Raw genomic sequence first — 23,689 nt, 5'->3', positions numbered from 1 at the left:
CACACATGTATATACATGTATATACATGTACAAAATGTACATGTATATAGCCCGCTAATGATCGGCCGCAAGCCTACCCCTATACCATGTGACGAAGTGAAATAAAGGGGAGTAACTCTGGTTGATCAGACTGGTTTACCTATTTAGAAGCTATGCTCTTGAGCCCATTATCGTGAGAAGTTTGATTGTTTGACCAAAATTAAATTGCAACCTCTTTGTCCATATAGTTGTGCTTTCCAAATACCCGTGTATGAACCAAAAGAGCAGAAAGGCCACCAGGCTGCCGTCTTAGATTTTATACAAGTATTGCTCGTCGAGTTTGTTACTAATGAGGAACTATTGAAGAGATTGGGGAACACCTGGTCTACATGATTGCCTTAGTCGCTGATTGTGTCGTTCTTGCAATATAATATGGTTATTAGGTCATCTGTGGTGTTTTTGGAAAGTATATAATGGATCATTGGAACCGGGGTTGTGTGACGCATGTTAAATAGTTTATTCAATAATTGTATTAAGTACATTTAAAGCGGATTAGTAAACAAATGTCATCATCATTCCATGTCATATTCGTTTGTGCGTTATCCCCAGGATATTTTCATCTTTGTTGCCTTGATCTCCTTGGTACCGATACAAATTACAATTACTTGTCACGAGCTCTGAGTTAGGTTTGGGAGCCATTTAATACTCGTTGAACATATTTTTTAATACATTCCAATAGTGAAATTGTCCAGTCTAGTGGAAGTTTTTACGGTGTCCAACACATGCTTTTACTATTGTCTTAAAAGAGCCTCCAAACCAAGGCCTTTGGTTAACCTACACGTACGTTTGTGTACAACAGCAGTGTCAGGTTTCGTACATACAGACTATTATTAATTGACATGATAGACACGGAAAGCGGACTATGTTTTGCTCCTGGAGGAGTTGTCGGAGGATTTGTCTTGTTTCATCCACTTCCGGCTGAATACTTCTTCAGCGAATGGATCTTCGTCACTTTCATCTCCGTCCGGGCTACTTCTAAAGGGGACGGGATCTGATGCCTTTGGTTCGAAAAATTCCACCACTGGGATTGTAGAGGATACCTATCGAATAGAACGAACAATGAATTAGGTGTGACAAAAACAGCATCAGGACTGTAAACGTTTAGGTCGTGTCCTGTGGGGAAGAAACAGCCGCATATGTGTACAGAATAAATAACAACAACAATAAAAGCCTATATATCGCGAAGTTACAATGAGTTTTTGTTCCCGAAATATGGATCAGTTCGTTATTGTCTATCTCATGATTATAAAAAAAAACATTCAACAACGATACAACACAATTATGATATTGCATGTAACACAGACTTAATAATACTCGTGTGTAAAACAAATGGAACTAGTGATAACTATTCTTTAACCGTACTTGAACTCTACGAGAGATAAACAAAACATATCGCAGTCTGGTGCAAAATCCAGACAGTTTACTACTTACTAACGTTCCATTGTAAAACGGTTCTGAGCAAACCTAAGGATCCTGTCTGTAGAAAAGACTGGTGTAACATTGTGCCCTTGATAACCTGTTCTACATGTCTTTGGGGGTATCATCATGGTATCTTATTTTAGAATGTGCTTATACAGGTATGAAGGATGTCAAGACAATTAGAGTAAAGTGTCTTGCCCAAGGACACAACCATGGCAGCACAGACCGGTCCGTTTCTCGGCTTCTCGAGAGACACGAACCGACACGGGTAGGGAGCGTCAAACCAAGAACCTCGGATCTTCATCTGAGGTAGCGTGGTCGGCGCTCTAACCGACTGAACTATCGCGGCCCCTTATACTGTTTGTAGGATGCAGCGTGATATATGGCATTAATGGAGTTACAACCTGGACATCAGAACCTATTTATATTATGTTTAAACAATTTAGAAAGATATTCCCTACAAGAAGGCAACAACAACAAAAATCAAAACATTCCTGGCATCCACAAAAAAATAATAAGTCCCCGAACAAAAACCTCAAGCAAACGTTACCCATTACGAGGCCGCCAATTATGGTTTAGGGGACAAAGACAACATTCGGTTTCTGAAGGACTTACAAGACTACCGACTCAGTTTCTAGAGAACATATAATTTTTTACAAGATCACAAATTCTGGTTCGAGAGGACCGAGACCACCGTTCTGTTTCTAGAGGACTCGCAACACGAACCGTTCGGTTTCTAGAAGGTTAAAGGACCATCAAATATATTTCTAGACTGGGAACTTTAAAGCCTATCTAGGCTGATACCTGTGGTATGCCATTAAACTTGTTTTAGGATTGCTTCCATTTGGTACAATTAAATCCAGTTGGTAGTTAATACCAGAGGGTTTCAGTTGGGTACATTTAATGACAGTAAGTAGTTATCACCAGAGGGTTTTCGTTGGGTATATTTAATGACAGTAAGTAGTTATCACCAGAGGGTTTTCATTGGGTACAGTTAAGGTCAGTAAGTAGTTATTACCAGAGGGTTTCCGTTGGGTACATTTAATGACAGTAAGTGGTTAGTACCAGAGGGTTTCCGTTGGATACAGTTAAGGCCAGTTAGTAGTTATTACCAGAGGGTTTCCGTTGGGTACATTTAATGACAGTAAGTGGTTAGTACCAGAGGGTTTCCGTTGGGTACATTTAATGACAGTAAGTGGTTAGTACCAGAGGGTTTCCGTTGGATACAGTTAAGGCCAGTTAGTAGTTATTACCAGAGGGTTTCCGTTGGATACAGTTAAGGCCAGTTAGTAGTTATTACCAGAGGGTTTCCGTTGGATACAGTTAAGGCCAGTTAGTAGTTATTACCAGAGGGTTTCCGTTGGATACAGTAAGGCAAGTAAGTGGTTATTACCAGAGGGTTTCCGTTGAGGAGGTTTTTAACAAATTTATGGAGTTCCGCTTCCCTTTCCTCCGCCAGGTCACGTGTGTACCGCCGGAACATCTTCAACCCTGTCGGATAGTTAATGCTTTCGTATTAAGAACACTACTAATTTGATTATTGTCAAGTAAGAACACTTATCAGAACAAATATTTTGTTTTTAAAACAATAATTTTGTCGAATTATATACAGTGTAGTTTACATACAGCTACTGACTTGTAGATCCATGAAACTGAAAACAGAATTGATAAGCTAGATTAAGATCATCTCAAATTCATCGATTCTAATTTCAAAGTTATTCTATTTTTTACAAAGATTATACTTATTAAGTAGTATAACACAGAGGAGATATAACAGTACACGTATAAACAAAAGGATTAGTAGACAAAAAGCTTAGTGTATATAAGTCTATATAAGTCCTTTCCTATGGATTACCGGTATTATAATATTTCAAATTAATAGATAAAGATGTTGTACAGAACGACAATAACGGAATTACAGTTTCCCTATCTATAATGGAAAAACCCATACTCTCGTACTACTATTTGTACTGCATATATCTTATATTGTTGGAACTTACACGTGGGGAATATTACATATTAGTTTAATAATCGTTTTACAGGTATGTGTTTGTTGCTGTATGAAGATATAAAGATTTGATTAACTGTGGATCAGAAAGTCCTGAACAGTGATGTAAACGGATTTCAGGTATTCCATACCAGACTGACTATCTTCACCATAACGTGACAGATGCAGGCTAAATGTCTCAACATGATATTGATTGTTTGATCCGATGTATGACGTAATGAATAAATCTGATCTAGCATGTTCACAATATTCAAATAATGTTTTCAGAGACGTGTCGATCCAGATTAGGGGAGTATACATGTAGGTATTTACTTAACAATACAATAAAGTACATGATGCATGGTTATTTTAACCGGGGCGATGTTTTGAGCCCCATATTAAAGTCTTGCTAAAGTCCAAGATAGCGTTTCTTATTGTTAAATAAAGGAGTGATCACATGGCCATGTGCTACAGGAGTGATCATATGACCACGTGCTACAGGGGTGATCACACGACCACTGTATTATATGATTGATTACACGACCACGTACTATATGAGTGATCACACGACCACGTGCTACAGGAGAGATCACAGGCCAATAAAGGACTAATCAAACGACCACGTGCTACATGAGTGATTACGCGACCACTTGCCACAGGATTGATCACACGACCACGTGATGAAGGAGTGACCACACGACCACTTGCGACAGGAGTGAACACACGACTACTTCCTACAGGAGTGATCACACGACCACGTGCTACAGGAGTGATCTCATGACCACTTGACACAGGAGAGATCAAACGACCACTTGCTACAGGAGTGATCACACGACCACGTGCTTCAGAGTGATCTCACGACCACGTGCTACAGGAGTGATCACACGACCACTTCCTACAGGAGTGATCACACGACCACGTGCTTCAGAGTGATCTCACGACCACGTGCTACAGGAGTGATCAGAAGACCACTTACTGCAGGAGTTATCACACGACCACTTGCGACAGGAGTGAACACACGACTACTTCCTACAGGAGTGATCACAAGACAACGTGCTTCAGGAGTGCTCACACGACCACGTACATCAGGAGTGATCACACGACCACGTGCTTCAGGAGTGATCACACGACCACTTGTTACAGGAGTGATCACACGACCAATTACTTCAAAGTGATCTCCCGACCACTTACTACAGGAGTGATCACACCACGTGCCACAGGAGTGATCTCACGACCAGGTGCCTTAGAGTGATCACATGCACGACCACGTGCTATGGGAGTGATCACACGACCACTTGCTAGAGGAGTGATCACACGACCACTTGCTGCAGGTGTGATCACACGACCACTTGCTACAGGAGTGATCACACGACAACTTACTGCAGGAGTCATCACACGACCACTTGCCACATGAGTGATTACACCACGTGCCACAGGAGTGATCTCACGACCAGGTGCCTTAGAATGATCACATGCACGACCACGTGCTATGGGAGTGATCACACGACCACTTACTTCAGGAGTGATCACATGACCACGTGCTTCAGAGTGATCACACGACCACTTACTTCAGGAGTGGTCACACGACCACGTACTTCAGAGTGTGCACACGACCACGTGCTTCAGAGTGTGCACACGACCACTTACTTCAGGAGTGATCACACGACCACGTGCTTCAGAGTGATCACACGACCACTTACTTCAGGAGTGATCACACGACCACGTACTTCAGCAGTGATCACACGACCACGTGCTACAGGAATGATCACACGACCACGTGCTTCAGAGTGATCTCACGACCACTTACTACAGGAGTGATCACACGACCACTTACTTCAGGAGGGATCACACAACCAAGAGCTTCAGGAGTGATCACACGACCACTTGCCACAGGAGTGATCACACGACCACTTACCACAGGAGTGATCTCACGATCACGTATTACAGGAGTGATCTCACGACCACGTGCCTTAGAGTGATCATATGCACGACCACGTGCTTCAGAGTGATCACAAGACCACGTGCTACAGGAGTGATCACACGACCACTTGCTGCAGGAATGATCACAGGACCACGTGCTTCAGAGTGATCTCACGACCAAGTGCTTCAGGAGTGATCACACGACCACGTGTTACAGGAGTGATCACACGATCATGTGCTTCAGAGTGATCTCACGACCAAGTGCTTCAGGAGTGATCACACGACCACTTGTTACAGGAGTGATCACATCACGTGCCACAGGAGTGAACTCACGACCAGATGCCTTAGAGTGATCACATGCACGACCACGTGCTATGGGAGTGATCACACGACCACTTGCTAAAGGAGTGATCACACGACCACTTGCTGCAGGTGTGATCACACGACCACTTGCCACATGAGTGATTACACCACGTGCCACAGGAGTGATCTCACGACCAGGTGCCTTAGAGTGATCACATGCACGACCACGTGCTATGGGAGTGATCACACGACCACTTACTTCAGGAGTGATCACACGACCACGTGCTTCAGAGTGATCACACGACCACTTACTTCAGGAGTGATCACACGACCACGTACTTCAGAGAGTGCACACGACCACTTACTTCAGGAGTGATCACACGACCACGTGCTTCAGAGTGACCACACGACCACTTACTTCAGGAGTGATCACACGACCACTTACGTCAAGAGTGATCACACAATCACGTACTTCAGGAGTGATCACACGACCACGTGCTACAGGAGTGATCACACGACCACGTGCTACAGGAGTGATCACACGACCACGTGCTACAGGAGTGATCACACGACCACGTGCTTCAGAGTGATCTCACGACCACTTACTACAGGAGTGATCACACGACCACTTACTTCAGGAGGGATCACACAACCAAGAGCTTCAGGAGTGATCACACGACCACGTGCTACAGGAGTGATCACACGACCACGTGCTTCAGAGTGATCTCACGACCACTTACTACAGGAGTGATCACACGACCACTTACTTCAGGAGGGATCACACAACCAAGAGCTTCAGGAGTGATCACACGACCACTTGCCACAGGAGTGATCACACGACCACTTACCACAGGAGTCATCTCACGATCACGTATTACAGGAGTGATCATATGCACAACCACGTGCTTCAGAGTGATCACAAGACCACGTGCTACAGGAGTGATCACACGACCACTTGCTGCAGGAATGATCACAGGACCACGTGTTACAGGAGTGATCACACGACCACTTGCCACAGGAGTGATCTCACGACCACTTGCCACAGGAGTGATCACACGACCACGTGCTTCAGAGTGATCACACGACCACTTGTTACAGGAGTGATCACACGACCACTTGTTACAGGAGTGATCACACGACCACGTGCTTCAGAGTGATCTCACGACCACGTGCTACAGGAGTGATCACACGACCACTTCCTACAGGAGTGATCACACGACCACTTCCTACAGGAGTGATCACACGACCACGTGCTTCAGAGTGATCTCACGACCACGTGCTACAGGAGTGATCAAACGACCACTTACTGCAGGAGTTATCACACGACCACTTACCACAGGAGTGATCACACGACCACGGGCTACAGGAGTGCTCACACGACCACGTACTTCAGGAGTGATCACACGACCACGTGCTTCAAAGTGATCTCCCGACCACTTACTACAGGAGTGATCACACGACCAATTACTACAGGAGTGATCACACCACGTGCCACAGGAGTGATCTCACGACCAGGTGCCTTAGAGTGATCACATGCACGACCACGTGCTATGGGAGTGATCACACGACCACTTGCTAGAGGAGTGATCACACGACCACTTGCTGCAGGTGTGATCACACGACCACTTGCTACAGGAGTGATCACACGACAACTTACTGCAGGAGTCATCACACGACCACTTGCCACATGAGTGATTGCACCACGTGCCACAGGAGTGATCTCACGACCAGGTGCCTTAGAATGATCACATGCACGACCATGTGCTATGGGAGTGATCACACGACCACTTGCCACAGGAGTGATCACACGACCACTTGCCACAGGAGTGATTACACCACGTGCCACAGGAGTGATCTCACGACCAGGTGCCTTAGAGTGATCACATGCACGACCACGTGCTATGGGAGTGATCACACGACCACTTACTTCAGGAGTGATCACACGACCACGTGCTTCAGAGTGATCACACGACCACTTACTTCAGGAGTGATCACACGACCACGTACTTCAGAGTGTGCACACGACCACTTACTTCAGGAGTGATCACACGACCACGTGCTTCAGAGTGACCACACGACCACTTACTTCAGGAGTGATCACACGACCACTTACGTCAAGAGTGATCACACAATCACGTACTTCAGGAGTGATCACACGACCACGTGCTACAGGAGTGATCACACGACCACGTGCTACAGGAGTGATCACACGACCACGTGCTTCAGAGTGATCTCACGACCACTTACTACAGGAGTGATCACACGACCACTTACTTCAGGAGGGATCACACAACCAAGAGCTTCAGGAGTGATCACACGACCACGTGCTACAGGAGTGATCACACGACCACGTGCTTCAGAGTGATCTCACGACCACTTACTACAGGAGTGATCACACGACCACTTACTTCAGGAGGGATCACACAACCAAGAGCTTCAGGAGTGATCACACGACCACTTGCCACAGGAGTGATCACACGACCACTTACCACAGGAGTCATCTCACGATCACGTATTACAGGAGTGATCATATGCACAACCACGTGCTTCAGAGTGATCACAAGACCACGTGCTACAGGAGTGATCACACGACCACTTGCTGCAGGAATGATCACAGGACCACGTGTTACAGGAGTGATCACACGACCACTTGCCACAGGAGTGATCTCACGACCACTTGCCACAGGAGTGAACACACGACCACGTGCTACAGGAGTGATCTCATGACCACTTGACACAGGAGAGATCAAACGACCACTTGCCACAGGAGTGATCACACGACCACGTGCTTCAGAGTGATCTCACGACCACGTGCTACAGGAGTGATCACACGACCACTTCCTACAGGAGTGATCACACGACCACGTGCTTCAGAGTGATCTCACGACCACGTGCTACAGGAGTGATCAAACGACCACTTACTGCAGGAGTTATCACACGACCACTTACCACAGGAGTGATCACACGACCACGGGCTACAGGAGTGCTCACACGACCACGTACTTCAGGAGTGATCACACGACCACGTGCTTCAGAGTGATCACACGACCACTTGTTACAGGAGTGATCACACGACCACTTGTTACAGGAGTGATCACACGACCAATAACTTCAAAGTGATCTCTCGACCACTTACTACAGGAGTGATCACACGACCAATTACTACAGGAGTGATCACACCACGTGCCACAGGAGTGATCTCACGACCAGGTGCCTTAGAGTGATCACATGCACGACCACGTGCTATGGGAGTGATCACACGACCACTTGCTAGAGGAGTGATCACACGACCACTTGCTGCAGGTGTGATCACACGACCACTTGCTACAGGAGTGATCACACGACAACTTACTGCAGGAGTCATCACACGACCACTTGCCACATGAGTGATTGCACCACGTGCCACAGGAGTGATCTCACGACCAGGTGCCTTAGAATGATCACATGCACGACCATGTGCTATGGGAGTGATCACACGACCACTTGCCACAGGAGTGATCACACGACCACTTGCCACAGGAGTGATTACACCACGTGCCACAGGAGTGATCTCACGACCAGGTGCCTTAGAATGATCACATGCACGACCACGTGCTATGGGAGTGATCACACGACCACTTACTTCAGGAGTGATCACACGACCACGTGCTTCAGAGTGATCACACGACCACTTACTTCAGGAGTGATCACACGACCACGTACTTCAGAGTGTGCACACGACCACGTGCTTCAGAGTGTGCACACGACCACTTACTTCAGGAGGGATCACACGACCACGTGCTTCAGAGTGATCACACGACCACTTACTTCAGGAGTGATCACACGACCACGTACTTCAGAGTGTGCACACGACCACGTGCTTCAGAGTGTGCACACGACCACTTACTTCAGGAGGGATCACACGACCACGTGCTTCAGAGTGATCACACGACCACTTACTTCAGGAGTGATCACACGACCACTTACTTCAGGAGTGATCACACGACCACGTACTTCAGGAGTGATCACACGACCACGTGCTACAGGAATGATCACACGACCACGTGCTTCAGAGTGATCTCACGACCACTTACTACAGGAGTGATCACACGACCACTTACTTCAGGAGTGATCACACGACCACGTGCTACAGGAATGATCACACGACCACGTGCTTCAGAGTGATCTCACGACCACTTACTACAGGAGTGATCACACGACCACTTACTTCAGGAGGGATCACACAACCAAGAGCTTCAGGAGTGATCACACGACCACTTGCCACAGGAGTGATCACACGACCACTTACCACAGGAGTGATCTCACGATCACGTATTACAGGAGTGATCTCACGACCACGTGCCTTAGAGTGATCATATGCACGACCACGTGCTTCAGAGTGATCTCACGACCAAGTGCTTCAGGAGTGATCACACGACCACGTGTTACAGGAGTGATCACACCACGTGCCACAGGAGTGAACTCACGACCAGGTGCCTTAGAGTGATCACATGCACGACCACGTGCTATGGGAGTGATCACACGACCACTTGCTTAAGGAGTGATCACACGACCACTTGCTTCAGAGTGATCTCACGACCACTTGCCACATGAGTGATTACACCACGTGCCACAGGAGTGATCTCACGACCAGGTGCCCCTTAGAGTGATCACATGCACGACCACGTGCTATGGGAGTGATCACACGACCACTTACTTCAGGAGTGATCACACGACCACGTGCTTCAGAGTGATCACACGACCACTTACTTCAGGAGTGATCACACGACCACTTACGTCAAGAGTGATCACACAACCACGTGCTACAGGAGTGATCACACGACCACGTACTTCAGGAGTGATCACACGACCACGTGCTACAGGAGTGATCACACGACCACGTGCTTCAGAGTGATCTCACGACCACTTACTGCAGGAGTGATCACACGACCACTTACTTCAGGAGGGATCACACAACCAAGAGCTTCAGGAGTGATCACACGACCACTTGCCACAGGAGTGATCACACGACCACTTGCCACAGGAGTGATCACACGACCACTTACCACAGGAGTGATCTCCCGATCACGTATTACACGAGTGATCTCACGACCACGTGCCTTAGAGTGATCATATGCACAACCACGTGCTTCAGAGTGATCACAAGACCACGTGCTACAGGAGTGATCACACGACCACTTGCTGCAGGAATGATCACACGACCACGTGCTTCAGAGTGATCACACGACCACTTACTTCAGGAGTGATCAAACGACAACTTACTTCAGGAGTGCTCACACGACCACTTACTTCAGGAGTGATCACACGACCACGTGTTACAGGAGTGATCTCCCGACCACTTACTACAGGAGTGATCACACGACCAATTACTACAGGAGTGATCACACGATGTGCCACAGGAGTGATCTCACGACCAGGTGCCTTAGAGTGATCACATGCACGACCACGTGCTATGGGAGTGATCACAAGACCACGTGCTACAGGAGTGATCACACGACCACGTGCTACAGGAGTGATCACACGACCACGTGCTTCAGAGTGATCACACAACCACTTACTTCAGGAGTGATCACACGACCACGTGCTTCAGAGTGATCACACAACCACTTACTTCAGGAGTGCTCACACGACCACTTACTTCAGGAGTGATCACACGACCACGTGTTACAGGAGTGATCTCCCGACCACTTACTACAGGAGTGATCACACGACCAATTTCTACAGGAGTGATCACACCACGTGCCACAGGAGTGATCTCACGACCAGGTGCCTTAGAGTGATCACATGCACGACCACGTGCTATGGGAGTGATCACACGACCACTTGCTAGAGGAGTGATCACACGACCACTTGCTGCAGGTGTGATCACACGACCACTTGCTACAGGAGTGATCACACGACAACTTACTGCAGGAGTCATCACACGACCACTTGCCACATGAGTGATTGCACCACGTGCCACAGGAGTGATCTCACGACCAGGTGCCTTAGAATGATCACATGCACGACCATGTGCTATGGGAGTGATCACACGACCACTTGCCACAGGAGTGATCACACGACCACTTGCCACAGGAGTGATTACACCACGTGCCACAGGAGTGATCTCACGACCAGGTGCCTTAGAATGATCACATGCACGACCACGTGCTATGGGAGTGATCACACGACCACTTACTTCAGGAGTGATCACACGACCACGTGCTTCAGAGTGATCACACGACCACTTACTTCAGGAGTGATCACACGACCACGTACTTCAGAGTGTGCACACGACCACGTGCTTCAGAGTGTGCACACGACCACTTACTTCAGGAGGGATCACACGACCACGTGCTTCAGAGTGATCACACGACCACTTACTTCAGGAGTGATCACACGACCACGTACTTCAGAGTGTGCACACGACCACGTGCTTCAGAGTGTGCACACGACCACTTACTTCAGGAGGGATCACACGACCAGGTGCTTCAGAGTGATCACACGACCACTTACTTCAGGAGTGATCACACGACCACTTACTTCAGGAGTGATCACACGACCACGTACTTCAGGAGTGATCACACGACCACGTGCTACAGGAATGATCACACGACCACGTGCTTCAGAGTGATCTCACGACCACTTACTACAGGAGTGATCACACGACCACTTACTTCAGGAGTGATCACACGACCACGTGCTACAGGAATGATCACACGACCACGTGCTTCAGAGTGATCTCACGACCACTTACTACAGGAGTGATCACACGACCACTTACTTCAGGAGGGATCACACAACCAAGAGCTTCAGGAGTGATCACACGACCACTTGCCACAGGAGTGATCACACGACCACTTACCACAGGAGTGATCTCACGATCACGTATTACAGGAGTGATCTCACGACCACGTGCCTTAGAGTGATCATATGCACGACCACGTGCTTCAGAGTGATCTCACGACCAAGTGCTTCAGGAGTGATCACACGACCACGTGTTACAGGAGTGATCACACCACGTGCCACAGGAGTGAACTCACGACCAGGTGCCTTAGAGTGATCACATGCACGACCACGTGCTATGGGAGTGATCACACGACCACTTGCTTAAGGAGTGATCACACGACCACTTGCTTCAGAGTGATCTCACGACCACTTGCCACATGAGTGATTACACCACGTGCCATAGGAGTGATCTCACGACCAGGTGCCCCTTAGAGTGATCACATGCACGACCACGTGCTATGGGAGTGATCACACGACCACTTACTACAGGAGTGATCACACGACCACGTGCTTCAGAGTGATCACACGACCACTTACTTCAGGAGTGATCACACGACCACTTACGTCAAGAGTGATCACACAACCACGTGCTACAGGAGTGATCACACGACCACGTACTTCAGGAGTGATCACACGACCACGTGCTACAGGAGTGATCACACGACCACGTGCTTCAGAGTGATCTCACGACCACTTACTGCAGGAGTGATCACACGACCACTTACTTCAGGAGGGATCACACAACCAAGAGCTTCAGGAGTGATCACACGACCACTTGCCACAGGAGTGATCACACGACCACTTACCACAGGAGTGATCTCCCGATCAAGTATTACAGGAGTGATCTCACGACCACGTGCCTTAGAGTGATCATATGCACAACCACGTGCTTCAGAGTGATCACAAGACCACGTGCTACAGGAGTGATCACACGACCACTTGCTGCAGGAATGATCACACGACCACGTGCTTCAGAGTGATCACACGACCACTTACTTCAGGAGTGATCACACGACAACTTACTTCAGGAGTGCTCACACGACCACTTACTTCAGGAGTGATCACACGACCACGTGTTACAGGAGTGATCTCCCGACCACTTACTACAGGAGTGATCACACGACCAATTACTACAGGAGTGATCACACGATGTGCCACAGGAGTGATCTCACGACCAGGTGCCTTAGAGTGATCACATGCACGACCACGTGCTATGGGAGTGATCACAAGACCACGTGCTACAGGAGTGATCACACGACCACGTGCTACAGGAGTGATCACACGACCACGTGCTTCAGAGTGATCACACAACCACTTACTTCAGGATTGATCACACGACCACGTGCTTCAGAGTGATCACACGACCACTTACTTCAGGAGTGATCACACGACCACGTGCTACAGGAGTGATCACACGACCACGTGCTGAGTGATCACACGATCACTTACTTCAGGAGCGATCACACGATCACGTGCCACAGGAGTGATCACACGATCACGTGCTACAGGAGTGATCACAAGACCACGTGCCACAGGAGTTATCACATAACCGCTTGCTTCAGAGTGATCTCACGACCACTTGCCACAGGAGTGAACACATGACCACTTGCTTCAGAGTGATCACACGACCACGTGATACAGGAGTGATCACACGACCACGTGATACAGGAGTGATCAAACGACCACGTACTACAGGAGTGATCACACGATCACGTGCTACAGGAGTGATCACACGATCACGTGCTTCAGAGTGATTTCACGACCACGTGCTACAGGAGTGATCAGAAGACCACGTGCCACAGGAGTTATCACATGACCACTTGCTTCAGATTGATCTCACGACCACTTGCTACAGGAGTGATCACACGACCACGTGATGAAGGAGTGATCTCACGACCACGTGCTACAGGAGTGATCACACGACCACGTGATATAGGATAGATAACACGTCGGTCTGTCTGTAGATTGTCATGATATAAGTATCACGGCGTGTTTTTCTAATTTAGTACTGAATCCCCAGTTAGAATACGGTCATGACCTCTTACCTTGTAGGTGTGGTATAAATACCGGTCCTTTATTGTGGTCATCTTTTTGAAAATAATCCACCAAAACTTTCCGAAAATTTAAGAAGTTTTTGTAAGTTCTTTTCACGCACATGGATCGTCCGTCCGACCACAGCACGTCCACTATGAATAGATAGTCACACGTGTTTTTAAATTTCACCTCAGAGAATCCGGAAATATCTGCTGACGTCACAGAAACGTTCGAGAATGTGTTTTGCTGCATGATGTCATACAGCTCGGGAGACAAATCCCCGTTGAGGTTGACGTTCTGGAATACCTCCATTTTCCAAATATCAATCCTTTGTTGATACAGTGTTCCACTCATCGTGCAAATAAAAACAAACCAATTAGATATTTGTCCAGAACTGATTTCTTTATATGAACAGTATCTATTTTTTCTTGTGCAGCTTTTTACTATTAGTATCAATGACATTGATCAACATACAGTCCCATGTTCTGTTTTCTTGTTCACTCCGTGTTGTGATGATTCGAGAGCCGTATGTTAATATGTGTTCATGTGCGTGTTGTGTTTATATCCTGTTCATGTGCGTGTTGTGTTTATATCTTGTTCACGTGCGTGTTGTGTTTATATCCTGTTCACGAACGTGTTGTGTTTATATCCTGTTCACGTGCGTGTTGTGTTTATATCCTGTTCACGTGCGTGTTATGTTAATATCTTGTTCACGTGCGTGTTGTGTTTATATCCTGTCCATATGCGTGTTGTGCTTATATCCTGTTCATGTGCGTGTTGTGTTTATATCCTGTTCACGTGCGGGTTGTGTTTATATGCTGTTCACGTGCGTGTTGTGTTTATATGCTGTTCACGTGCGTGTTGTGTTTATATCCTGTTCACGAACGTGTTGTGTTTATATCCTGTTCACGTGCGTGTTGTGTTTATATCCTGTTCACGTGCGTGTTATGTTAATATCTTGTTCACGTGCGTGTTGTGTTTATATCCTGTCCATATGCGTGTTGTGCTTATATCCTGTTCATGTGCGTGTTGTGTTTATATCCTGTTCACGTGCGGGTTGTGTTTATATGCTGTTCACGTGCGTGTTGTGTTTATATGCTGTTCACGTGCGTGTTGTGTTTATATCCTGTTCACGTGCGTGTTGTTTGAATGTTACTGTTAAAAGTATTCACTTTACGGATCAATTGAGGTATAATTCTGGTTGTGATTAATAGTTAACAAGAAGTCATTAATCTTCTTGTATTCAGACAATTAACCGATGACAATATTCGTGTATGTTACATTCGTACCTGATGAGACATTCCGTCTATCCACAATACTACAGTATGTCGGACCCCTGACCACCTTCCTCCACTTGACACAAAGATATGTGTCACTAGTCGCTGATGACAATTACTGATTGGTCCAACTGACTGATTGCTGTTACACCAGTTGAGCGATACGTCATACAGACATATAACGTGTAAGGGTTTTCTTGAAGTTCAAGGGTCAGATCAATACACAACAAGTACACAGCACGCACTCCTAACAAGTAACGGTGTCACAAAGTCCTTCTAAGTGTGTAAAGTATGTATACATATACATATATATACCTCATGTAATGTCCACGTTATCATTGCTATACCGGCCGATCTGTTATCACATGTACAGTTATTTTGATCCACTGTGGCCTATCACAGACTCCACTCCGGTAGTACACACACACACCAGGAACTTGTTATCACGGCTGTGAAATCGATGAGTTGGAAAATGTAAACGTCACTTTACCAAACTATTCTGTGACGTCATGATGCTTCAGACACCGAACCACGTATTGTTTAATCGAGTCCATTACTACATAAGTACAGTATGAGGAGAGGCCCTGCTAGTGTATAAAATAAGGCCATCAATCTAATGTTTGGTCTTACGTCATGTATATACATGTATATACACTTACAAGGATATCAAGGCCTAGTTTGTCAACACCTAATGAACGATACCGTCGTCTATGTCTTTAGGGCACAACTGTTTTAATAGACATCCATTATATTTGTAAGTGGTTTTAATATTGTATTAAATGTACATGTAGTATATTTATATAAACAGGTGCTGTAAAGTTTTAAACATAACCTCGTGATTTCCCTGTTATGTATCTAGAGGACACATATACATGTACCTAATCACGTTCTGTTAGCCTTTCTCCCCCTAGTTTGAAAGTCAGCTTCTCTGGAATCAGGCAGATCTTCAAATTCAATAAATATAATTTTCGGTTTTGCTTATAATTTTAATATTCTAGATATATGGGCTAGTCTTAAAGGCATGTCTTGTGAAAGAGCATATATATTTTTAGAACTATCGCCAGTGGTGTGGAGGTTTTGATGCTGCAATTTTGGAAGGCACGAAACCCGACACTGCCGCTTGATGGTAAATTACCACTTCTGTATACGTGGCTCAGAGAAAATAGGTTGGGGAAGCCCTAATGACGTAATCAAGTGACCTATTGTTATATCACTCGTTAAAATGGAGCCAGCGAATTAGTTAGAAATTATTTCCAGGTCATCTTTTGACAACCTGATTAAAGGATAAACTATCACTTGCTATAATTACATGTACACAACAGTTAAACTATGCTTGAAAGGTTACACCGTTATGCTATCTATCTATTATCTATCAGATTGTTTAGACGTGATTTAGACTGGATTTATGTGCTCATAGATGCAGCCCAAATAATGAGGTGGGACCGCTCAAAAGAATGGATGCGTGTAAAAATGATATTTCGGATATGTCTAATCGAAATTATATGTCTAGATAAACTCAAATGCAGCTTGCCAATTAGCATTAATACGTGGTATTAGCCAATCTGCCATGCATGAACGTCTATAATTTAAACACAGACGTTACGTCATTAATAAATTTAACCTACTACGGAAAAATATGATTTCCTGGTTTCATGGCATTAGAACCCCTGAAATGTATTGAATGTGTTATGTCGGAATATTAATACCTTATCAGGTGTATTTAACAAGATTCCGGGTAGTCACCATAGTCAGGAATTGTAGAGGGTGCCTGTCACAAGACACTCCGGATTATTTAGGGAAAATCTTCTGAGAAGTATTTTTTGTCTACGATACATGTATTTCAATCTTGCACTTATTACATCAACATGTTTTATGACAAAGTGTACGTGGATTTATCGGTTATTTACGTGGATTTACGTGGATTCATCGGTTATTTACGTGGATTTATCGGTTATTTACGTGGATTTATCGGTTATTTACGTGGATTTATCGGTTTTTTACGTTGATTTATCGGTTATTTACGTGGATTTACGTGGATTCATCGGTTATTTACGTGGGTTCATATCGGTTATTTACGTGGATTTGCCGGTTATTTACGTGGATTTGCCGGTTATTTACGTGGATTTATCGGTTATCGTGGATCAGAACAAATACTACCTACGTGTAAACATGACCGTTATTTTAATTTAATCGATGAAACGAGGACAATGTAAAAAAAAAATATATAGATTTACACGGAGACCCTTGAAAATGTGTAGGGTATCAGGTGTTCCGGAATGGTTAACGTCTCCAGCACAATCGCCAACACCCGCCATAAATCTTGGTCAGGTGATTGCACATTCTCCACATGAAAACCGGATGGAGATAATGGAACCACAACTCTCAACGATAACTTAAAGTTATAAATATGATGTTGTATCAATAAATATACAGTTAATTAAGTCATTAATAAACAATCGCCGTCATTTCCATCAATCAATGCTTTACTAAAGAAATAGAATACACGTATTGCAAAATAAACTTTGACCGTTATAAATTGACCCTTGATGTCAATCACCTAAACTTTGGACTCGGTATGTTTTTTGGGAGATACACTGTTCAAAATTCATCTCCTTTTATGTCTTTAGCACACCGAGTTATTCCTGTTGAAACACTTTCCCTGTGCAGTTGGTTTCCCGAATGTTACACACCCATACTCGCGTTACCAAGAGTGTCTAATAGTTCAAATCTGAACATTGACGGAGTCTAAAATCTAAAGACTTGATCTGATACTGATAATCCGTTCGGTACGATTGATAATCTTCTGTAATCTATGATATATCATTTTATAGTACGCTTCCACGGAAAGTAGATTTTAAACGTCTGGTAAAACTCTATACTCGAAATGTTTCTTCACATATTTATACTGGTGGAACACCCATGGGCCGTACAGCTCTGACACGTGCTCGGGACCATTTCCGGTATATTTTGTCAAGAAATTCAACCCGATGTCAGCATTAAAGGAAGGTTCAAGAAAAAATGGAAATGAAAATCTGTCTTCACCAATGTCCACGACCCTGTGACGTGTCGCTCGGAACCGACCTCCAAGCATGCGTGAGAATACGTCACCGATGTTCATGACGAGGCTATTTGAACGCGGGGTAACTGCTGCCCAACAACCATCTGCTGTCATAACCTCTAAACCACTGTAGCCAAACGTCGCAAGTAGGGTCATGAACCCCGTGTCAGTATGTTCCGGCGTTGTAATAACCTTGCCATTGTCGAGCAGACACACTTCCGGTGGCGATCTTTCCCAGGTCGGATAATGGATCATGCGGAAAGTAGTTAGGGGTTTATCATCGAATAAACCGATAAAGGCACTCTCGTCAATTCCGATCCCGCGTGCAGCCAAGCGCAATATCTCCATAGCGGTGTTATGCATGACATCAAATGCTTTTGTTAGTTCAGACTTGAAAGCAATGGCCCCGTCTTCCTCGGGCCAAACATTTTCTTCGTAGATCCAGGGCGCACGTGTCGTTTTGCTGTCAAATTTTTGATACACTGGCCCGAATTCGAATCCCTCTTTTCGGCTGGGCTCCCCCTGTATGACCGGGAAGTAACCTCGGAACATATTTTTATTTTCTGGATTCCATTGTTTACGCAGCAAACATTTTTTCTTTTCATATGGCTGTTTAAAAAACCACTTGCAACTCCTGAGCAGTATATCAAAGTCTAATCCTTCAACATTGTCTATTGCCAGAAATCCCACATTTTCGAGAGCATCAACCAAGCTTTGTGACATCTTGTCCCGGTGTGTGCGTGACTTTGACATGTCTATGACCGGAAGCTCCAGAGGCTCAGACGCCATTTTGATGTTACTCGATATCAATTACAACCTGTCAGACAGATAAAAAGGTACGCCTACATTGTCGGGCATCCTCAAGTATTGCAATATGTTTTACATTTATTCACCAATATGGCGGATTATATTGTATGTTGGGGTTGACGGCAACAATAGCTATAGTTTCTGTAACATGGAAATGAGATTCTGTCTTGTGTAATTGACTTCCATGAAACTCGTTTAAATAGTAATGTTCAGCGCTTTTCTTGCATTTATAGGCATACTACAGCGCTCACCTTGTATCGTAAACGGGGTTTCTCGGCGAAAGAGGTTTCTTCTCGCTGAGGTATGTTTCTCAGTGCCCAAGTGAAGCGGATTTCTTGATCAATAAGGCCTATATTTCTGGATGTGTCGCGTATTTTTCATGGACTTGCATTGGTATAGTGGACTCTAGATATATCCTGACCACTTGACCTCTAGCTCCTGATACACTAGATATCGCACGCTAGTGTACCGATACTACCTATCTTCCCTGGAATATTGATAAATAAGTATAAATGTTTGTATGTGTTTGACCCTTCCGCTTGTTGTTGGCCGAAAGATATGGTATTCATTTTATTTCACCGTGGGAGGTTTCAAGTATTCAAGCGACAGCTACATGTAGTAACATTTATGTGGCATTTGTACGGAAGCCCTAAAAGGACACGTTTAGCTACCACTGTGTTATATCTTTACACTAAGTTTTCCTAGCACCTCTTGTGGAAGCAACCAAATCAGTATTCTATGGTTGATGCTCGAAATAATACAGGACAGATTGGTCTAATATACAAAAAGACGGAGCCGGGACAGAGTTTCCCACGTCATCACAACAAGCCAAAGATCCCTTCTGATTCCACAGTAGCCACATATTACAGACTATCATCTGAGAAAGGCACAATGCTTACCAATATAATATAGGGAAGGCAACAGCACATCATCCCGTAAATACAAAGTTGATAAAATACTAGGTAGGTATATTGTAACTATCACACCCACCAGATATTATCGGCAAGTATCTCCACAAATCCCCAAGTCAAAATTCAACGACACCGCAGTCAAGAGAGAGAGAGCCTTGCCGACAAATCTCATTTAGGAATTTACTCATCGAAATTTACTCCGGAAAATAGATACCTCGATATATACCCCTTGCAAAGCACGCACGCAATTATAATGTGGAAATTAACTCGGCAATAAATCAAATTTTGATAACATAAGACCTCCGTATACCAAAATGATTAATAGCATCAAGATTCTATTTCGGATCCCTTACGGAGAAATCATTTCACAAAGAAAGTCAACAACAAACAAACAATAGTAACATCTACACAAGACTACAGCAGTTTTCTCCCTTTGATCATTGAATTAGATACTATTGGTTTTTTTCTGAATGAGGAAAGACACCGGATCCAGAATGCTACACATGTATACTGGTAGAATTAAAGGAAAACCGCCATATTGGTGGCTCAGACACGATGTACCAGAAATAAAACAAAAACATATACATTGTATACTAGTTTACTAGGTTGTTATATTTCCTATAAACCTGTAGTATCACACATACGTGTGCCCAAAAGGGAGAAAGAACCTGGTAATACCAGAACACATTCCTTTTACTATGTGTTTAACCTATTTCATGAGAAACTTAAATTCCGATAATGGCAGTGATTTTTTTTCATAGCAAGTGGTAAATATAAGCATTGAACTGCTTTCAGTTGGACGTTAAGGGCTGGAAATAACAACTGCACAAAGATAAATTTAACATTTGCCTTCGTCCAGTTGGCATTATCAGCCCATAACTGCCAACTGAAAGCAGTTCCATACTGAAATAAATGCAGAAAAAAAAAAACACAAACTTTTAAATACGTTGTAGGGATAACCACAATCTATGACATCTCGTTGTAGATATTGATATGGAGATTGTAAAATAAGTGTATACAGTATAATGAAGTAAAATGCTATATTATACGAAACAAATTGAAGCATATGAATAACTAAGCAGTACTTGCGATGTTTCACTGTACGTATTACTAATGGTTGTGTCTCACTGTACGTATTACTAATGGTTGTGTCTCACTGAACGTATTACTAATGGTGGTGTCTCACTGTACGTATTACTAATGGTGGTGTCTCACTGTACGTATTACTAATGGTGGTGTCTCACTGTACGTATAACTAATGGTTGTGTCTCACTGTACGTATAACTAATGGTTGTGTCTCACTGTACGTATTACTTATGGTGGTGTCTCACTGTACGTATTACTTATGGTGGTGTCTCACTCTACGTATAACTAATGGTTGTGTCTCACTGTACGTATAACTAATGGCTGTGTCTCACTGTACGTATAACTAATGGTTGTGTCTCACTGTACGTATAGCTAATGGTTGTGTCTCACTGTACGTATAACTAATGGTTGTGTCTCACTGTACGTATAACTAATGGTGGTGTCTCACTGTACGTATAACTAATGGTTGTGTCTCACTGTACGTATAACTAATGGTTGTGTCTCACTGTACATATCACTAATGGTTGTGTCTCACTGTACGTATAACTAATGGTTGTATCTCACTGTACGTATAACTAATGAGTGTGTCTCACTGTACGTATAACTAATGGATGTGTCTCACTGTACGTATTACTTATGGTGGTGTCTCACTGTACGTATAACTAATGGTTGTGTCTCACTGTACGTATAACTAATGGTTGTGTCTCATTGTACGTATAACTAATGGTTGTATCTCACTGTACGTATAACTAATGGTTGTGTCTCACTGTACGTATTACTAATGGTGGTGTATCACTGTACGTATAACTAATGGTTGTGTCTCACTGTACGTATTACTAATGGTTGTGTCTCACTGTACGTATTACTAATGGTTGAGTCTCACTGTACGTATTACTAATGGTGGTGTATCACTGTACGTATTGTTAATGGTTGTGTCTCACTGTACGTATAACTAATGGTTGTGTCTCACTGTACATATTACTAATGGTTGTGTCTCACTGTACGTATTACTAATGGTTGTGTCTCACTGTACGTATAACTAATGGTTGTGTCTCACTGTACATATTACTAATGGTTGTGTCTCACTGTACATATTACTAATGGTTGTGTCTCACTGTATGTATAACTAATGGTTGTGTCTCACTGTCGTAGTTGTACCGAGAGAAATATACGCTATATTATATATATACATTATAGAGCTATTTATAGACACAGCTCAGGTAATTCAGGTGTGTGGACGGAGAACCTGTACTGTCGGCGATTCGTCACGCTCTAGTGCTCAGTTTCACGTGCGCTGTATTGTGTACATATACATGCAAACATCAGTACAAGGGTTGGGGGTACTATGGACACCCATACGGACAATGTCGCTTTACCCTCTGTTATGGATACCTCGTCGATGTTAGAGACGTCGCGCACAGTTCTATATGGCGACACCATGAGTAAAGGGCCGACGGAAATTAGCAATACAGACATTATTAATATGATGATGCGTTTTCAAAATCATTATGTTATTCATTATTATGTGTCGTAAGTATATTGCTTGTGTTGTGCCCTCCGCCATCTTGTCATTCAAGTTGCAATCAAAAACACTCTTTAAACCTTCAGGTGATTGTGTCATCAAAAATATGTCATCTGCATATAAGATAACATAACAAAATAACAAAATAACAGAAGTTCACATAAGTTATAGTCACATAAGCTCTCAATTCTCACAAACATAACAATTATCTTGTTTTGAAGATACTCTTTTAAATCATTTAACCTTAATTTCAATCATTCAAAATGGCATAGCATTGTTGTACCTGCCAAGTTTAATAAAATGTGAAACATGTTTACTAAGATCTGAATGTATACATTTTGAACAAGTTTAGAACACACCCGCCTACAATGACGTCAACATATATTCATCAAGAGTAATTGCCCGAGAAAGATGTTTAATGTATGTACCCATAAATGGGCATATATCATTATAATTCAATTCAATAACAGGATGAACAAGCGTTTTCATTTCAAATGATTATTTTAATTCAAAATCTTCAAATGTATAAAAAAAATTAATTGTCAATAAATTTAAAAT

General features: G+C 44.1%; 2 protein-coding genes across 3 annotated transcripts; both read right to left on the bottom strand.

Moving 5' to 3' along the window:
- Positions 1-472: 472 nt before the first annotated feature.
- Positions 473-16,321, bottom strand: LOC117338091. 2 transcript variants are annotated; one of them, XM_033899288.1, is made up of 4 exons: positions 15,760-16,321; positions 14,482-14,819; positions 2,852-2,949; positions 473-1,079 (listed from the first exon to the last, which is right to left on the bottom strand). In XM_033899288.1, the coding sequence occupies exons 2-4, from the start codon at positions 14,780-14,782 to the stop codon at positions 900-902; spliced, it is 579 nt and encodes a 192-aa protein (XP_033755179.1). In that variant the 5' UTR covers positions 14,783-14,819; positions 15,760-16,321; the 3' UTR covers positions 473-899. The 2 variants fall into 2 exon arrangements, with proteins under 2 accessions (XP_033755179.1, XP_033755178.1); XM_033899287.1 differs by having other exon boundaries at positions 14,482-16,321.
- Positions 16,322-18,212: 1,891 nt separating this feature from the next.
- Positions 18,213-20,023, bottom strand: LOC117338090 (gibberellin 2-beta-dioxygenase 4-like). Its single transcript, XM_033899286.1, has 2 exons — positions 19,864-20,023; positions 18,213-19,622 (listed from the first exon to the last, which is right to left on the bottom strand). The coding sequence occupies exon 2, from the start codon at positions 19,592-19,594 to the stop codon at positions 18,602-18,604; it is 993 nt and encodes a 330-aa protein (XP_033755177.1). The 5' UTR covers positions 19,595-19,622; positions 19,864-20,023; the 3' UTR covers positions 18,213-18,601.
- Between the last annotated feature and the right edge of the window lie 3,666 nt (positions 20,024-23,689).

The sequence above is a fragment of the Pecten maximus genome, chromosome 11 (assembly GCF_902652985.1).
Source record: "Pecten maximus chromosome 11, xPecMax1.1, whole genome shotgun sequence".
Taxonomy (NCBI): Eukaryota; Metazoa; Mollusca; class Bivalvia; order Pectinida; family Pectinidae; genus Pecten; species Pecten maximus.
Note: the sequence above shows the minus strand (reverse complement) of the source record. Positions and strands in the feature narration are given on the sequence as shown.

Bases quoted from the DNA above. Each gene is read 5' to 3' on its own strand.
- LOC117338090 (XM_033899286.1), bottom strand. From the start codon at position 19,594: ATGGCGTCTGAGCCTCTGGAGCTTCCGGTCATAGACATGTCAAAGTCA.
- LOC117338091 (XM_033899287.1), bottom strand. From the start codon at position 14,932: ATGTCATTGATACTAATAGTAAAAAGCTGCACAAGAAAAAATAGATAC. The intron at 2,950-14,481 runs GTAAGAGGTCAT...ACTATCCGACAG, and splicing joins ATTTATACCACACCTACAAG to GGTTGAAGATGTTCCGGCGG. The intron at 1,080-2,851 runs GTAATAACCACT...TCTATTCGATAG, and splicing joins TCCTCAACGGAAACCCTCTG to GTATCCTCTACAATCCCAGT.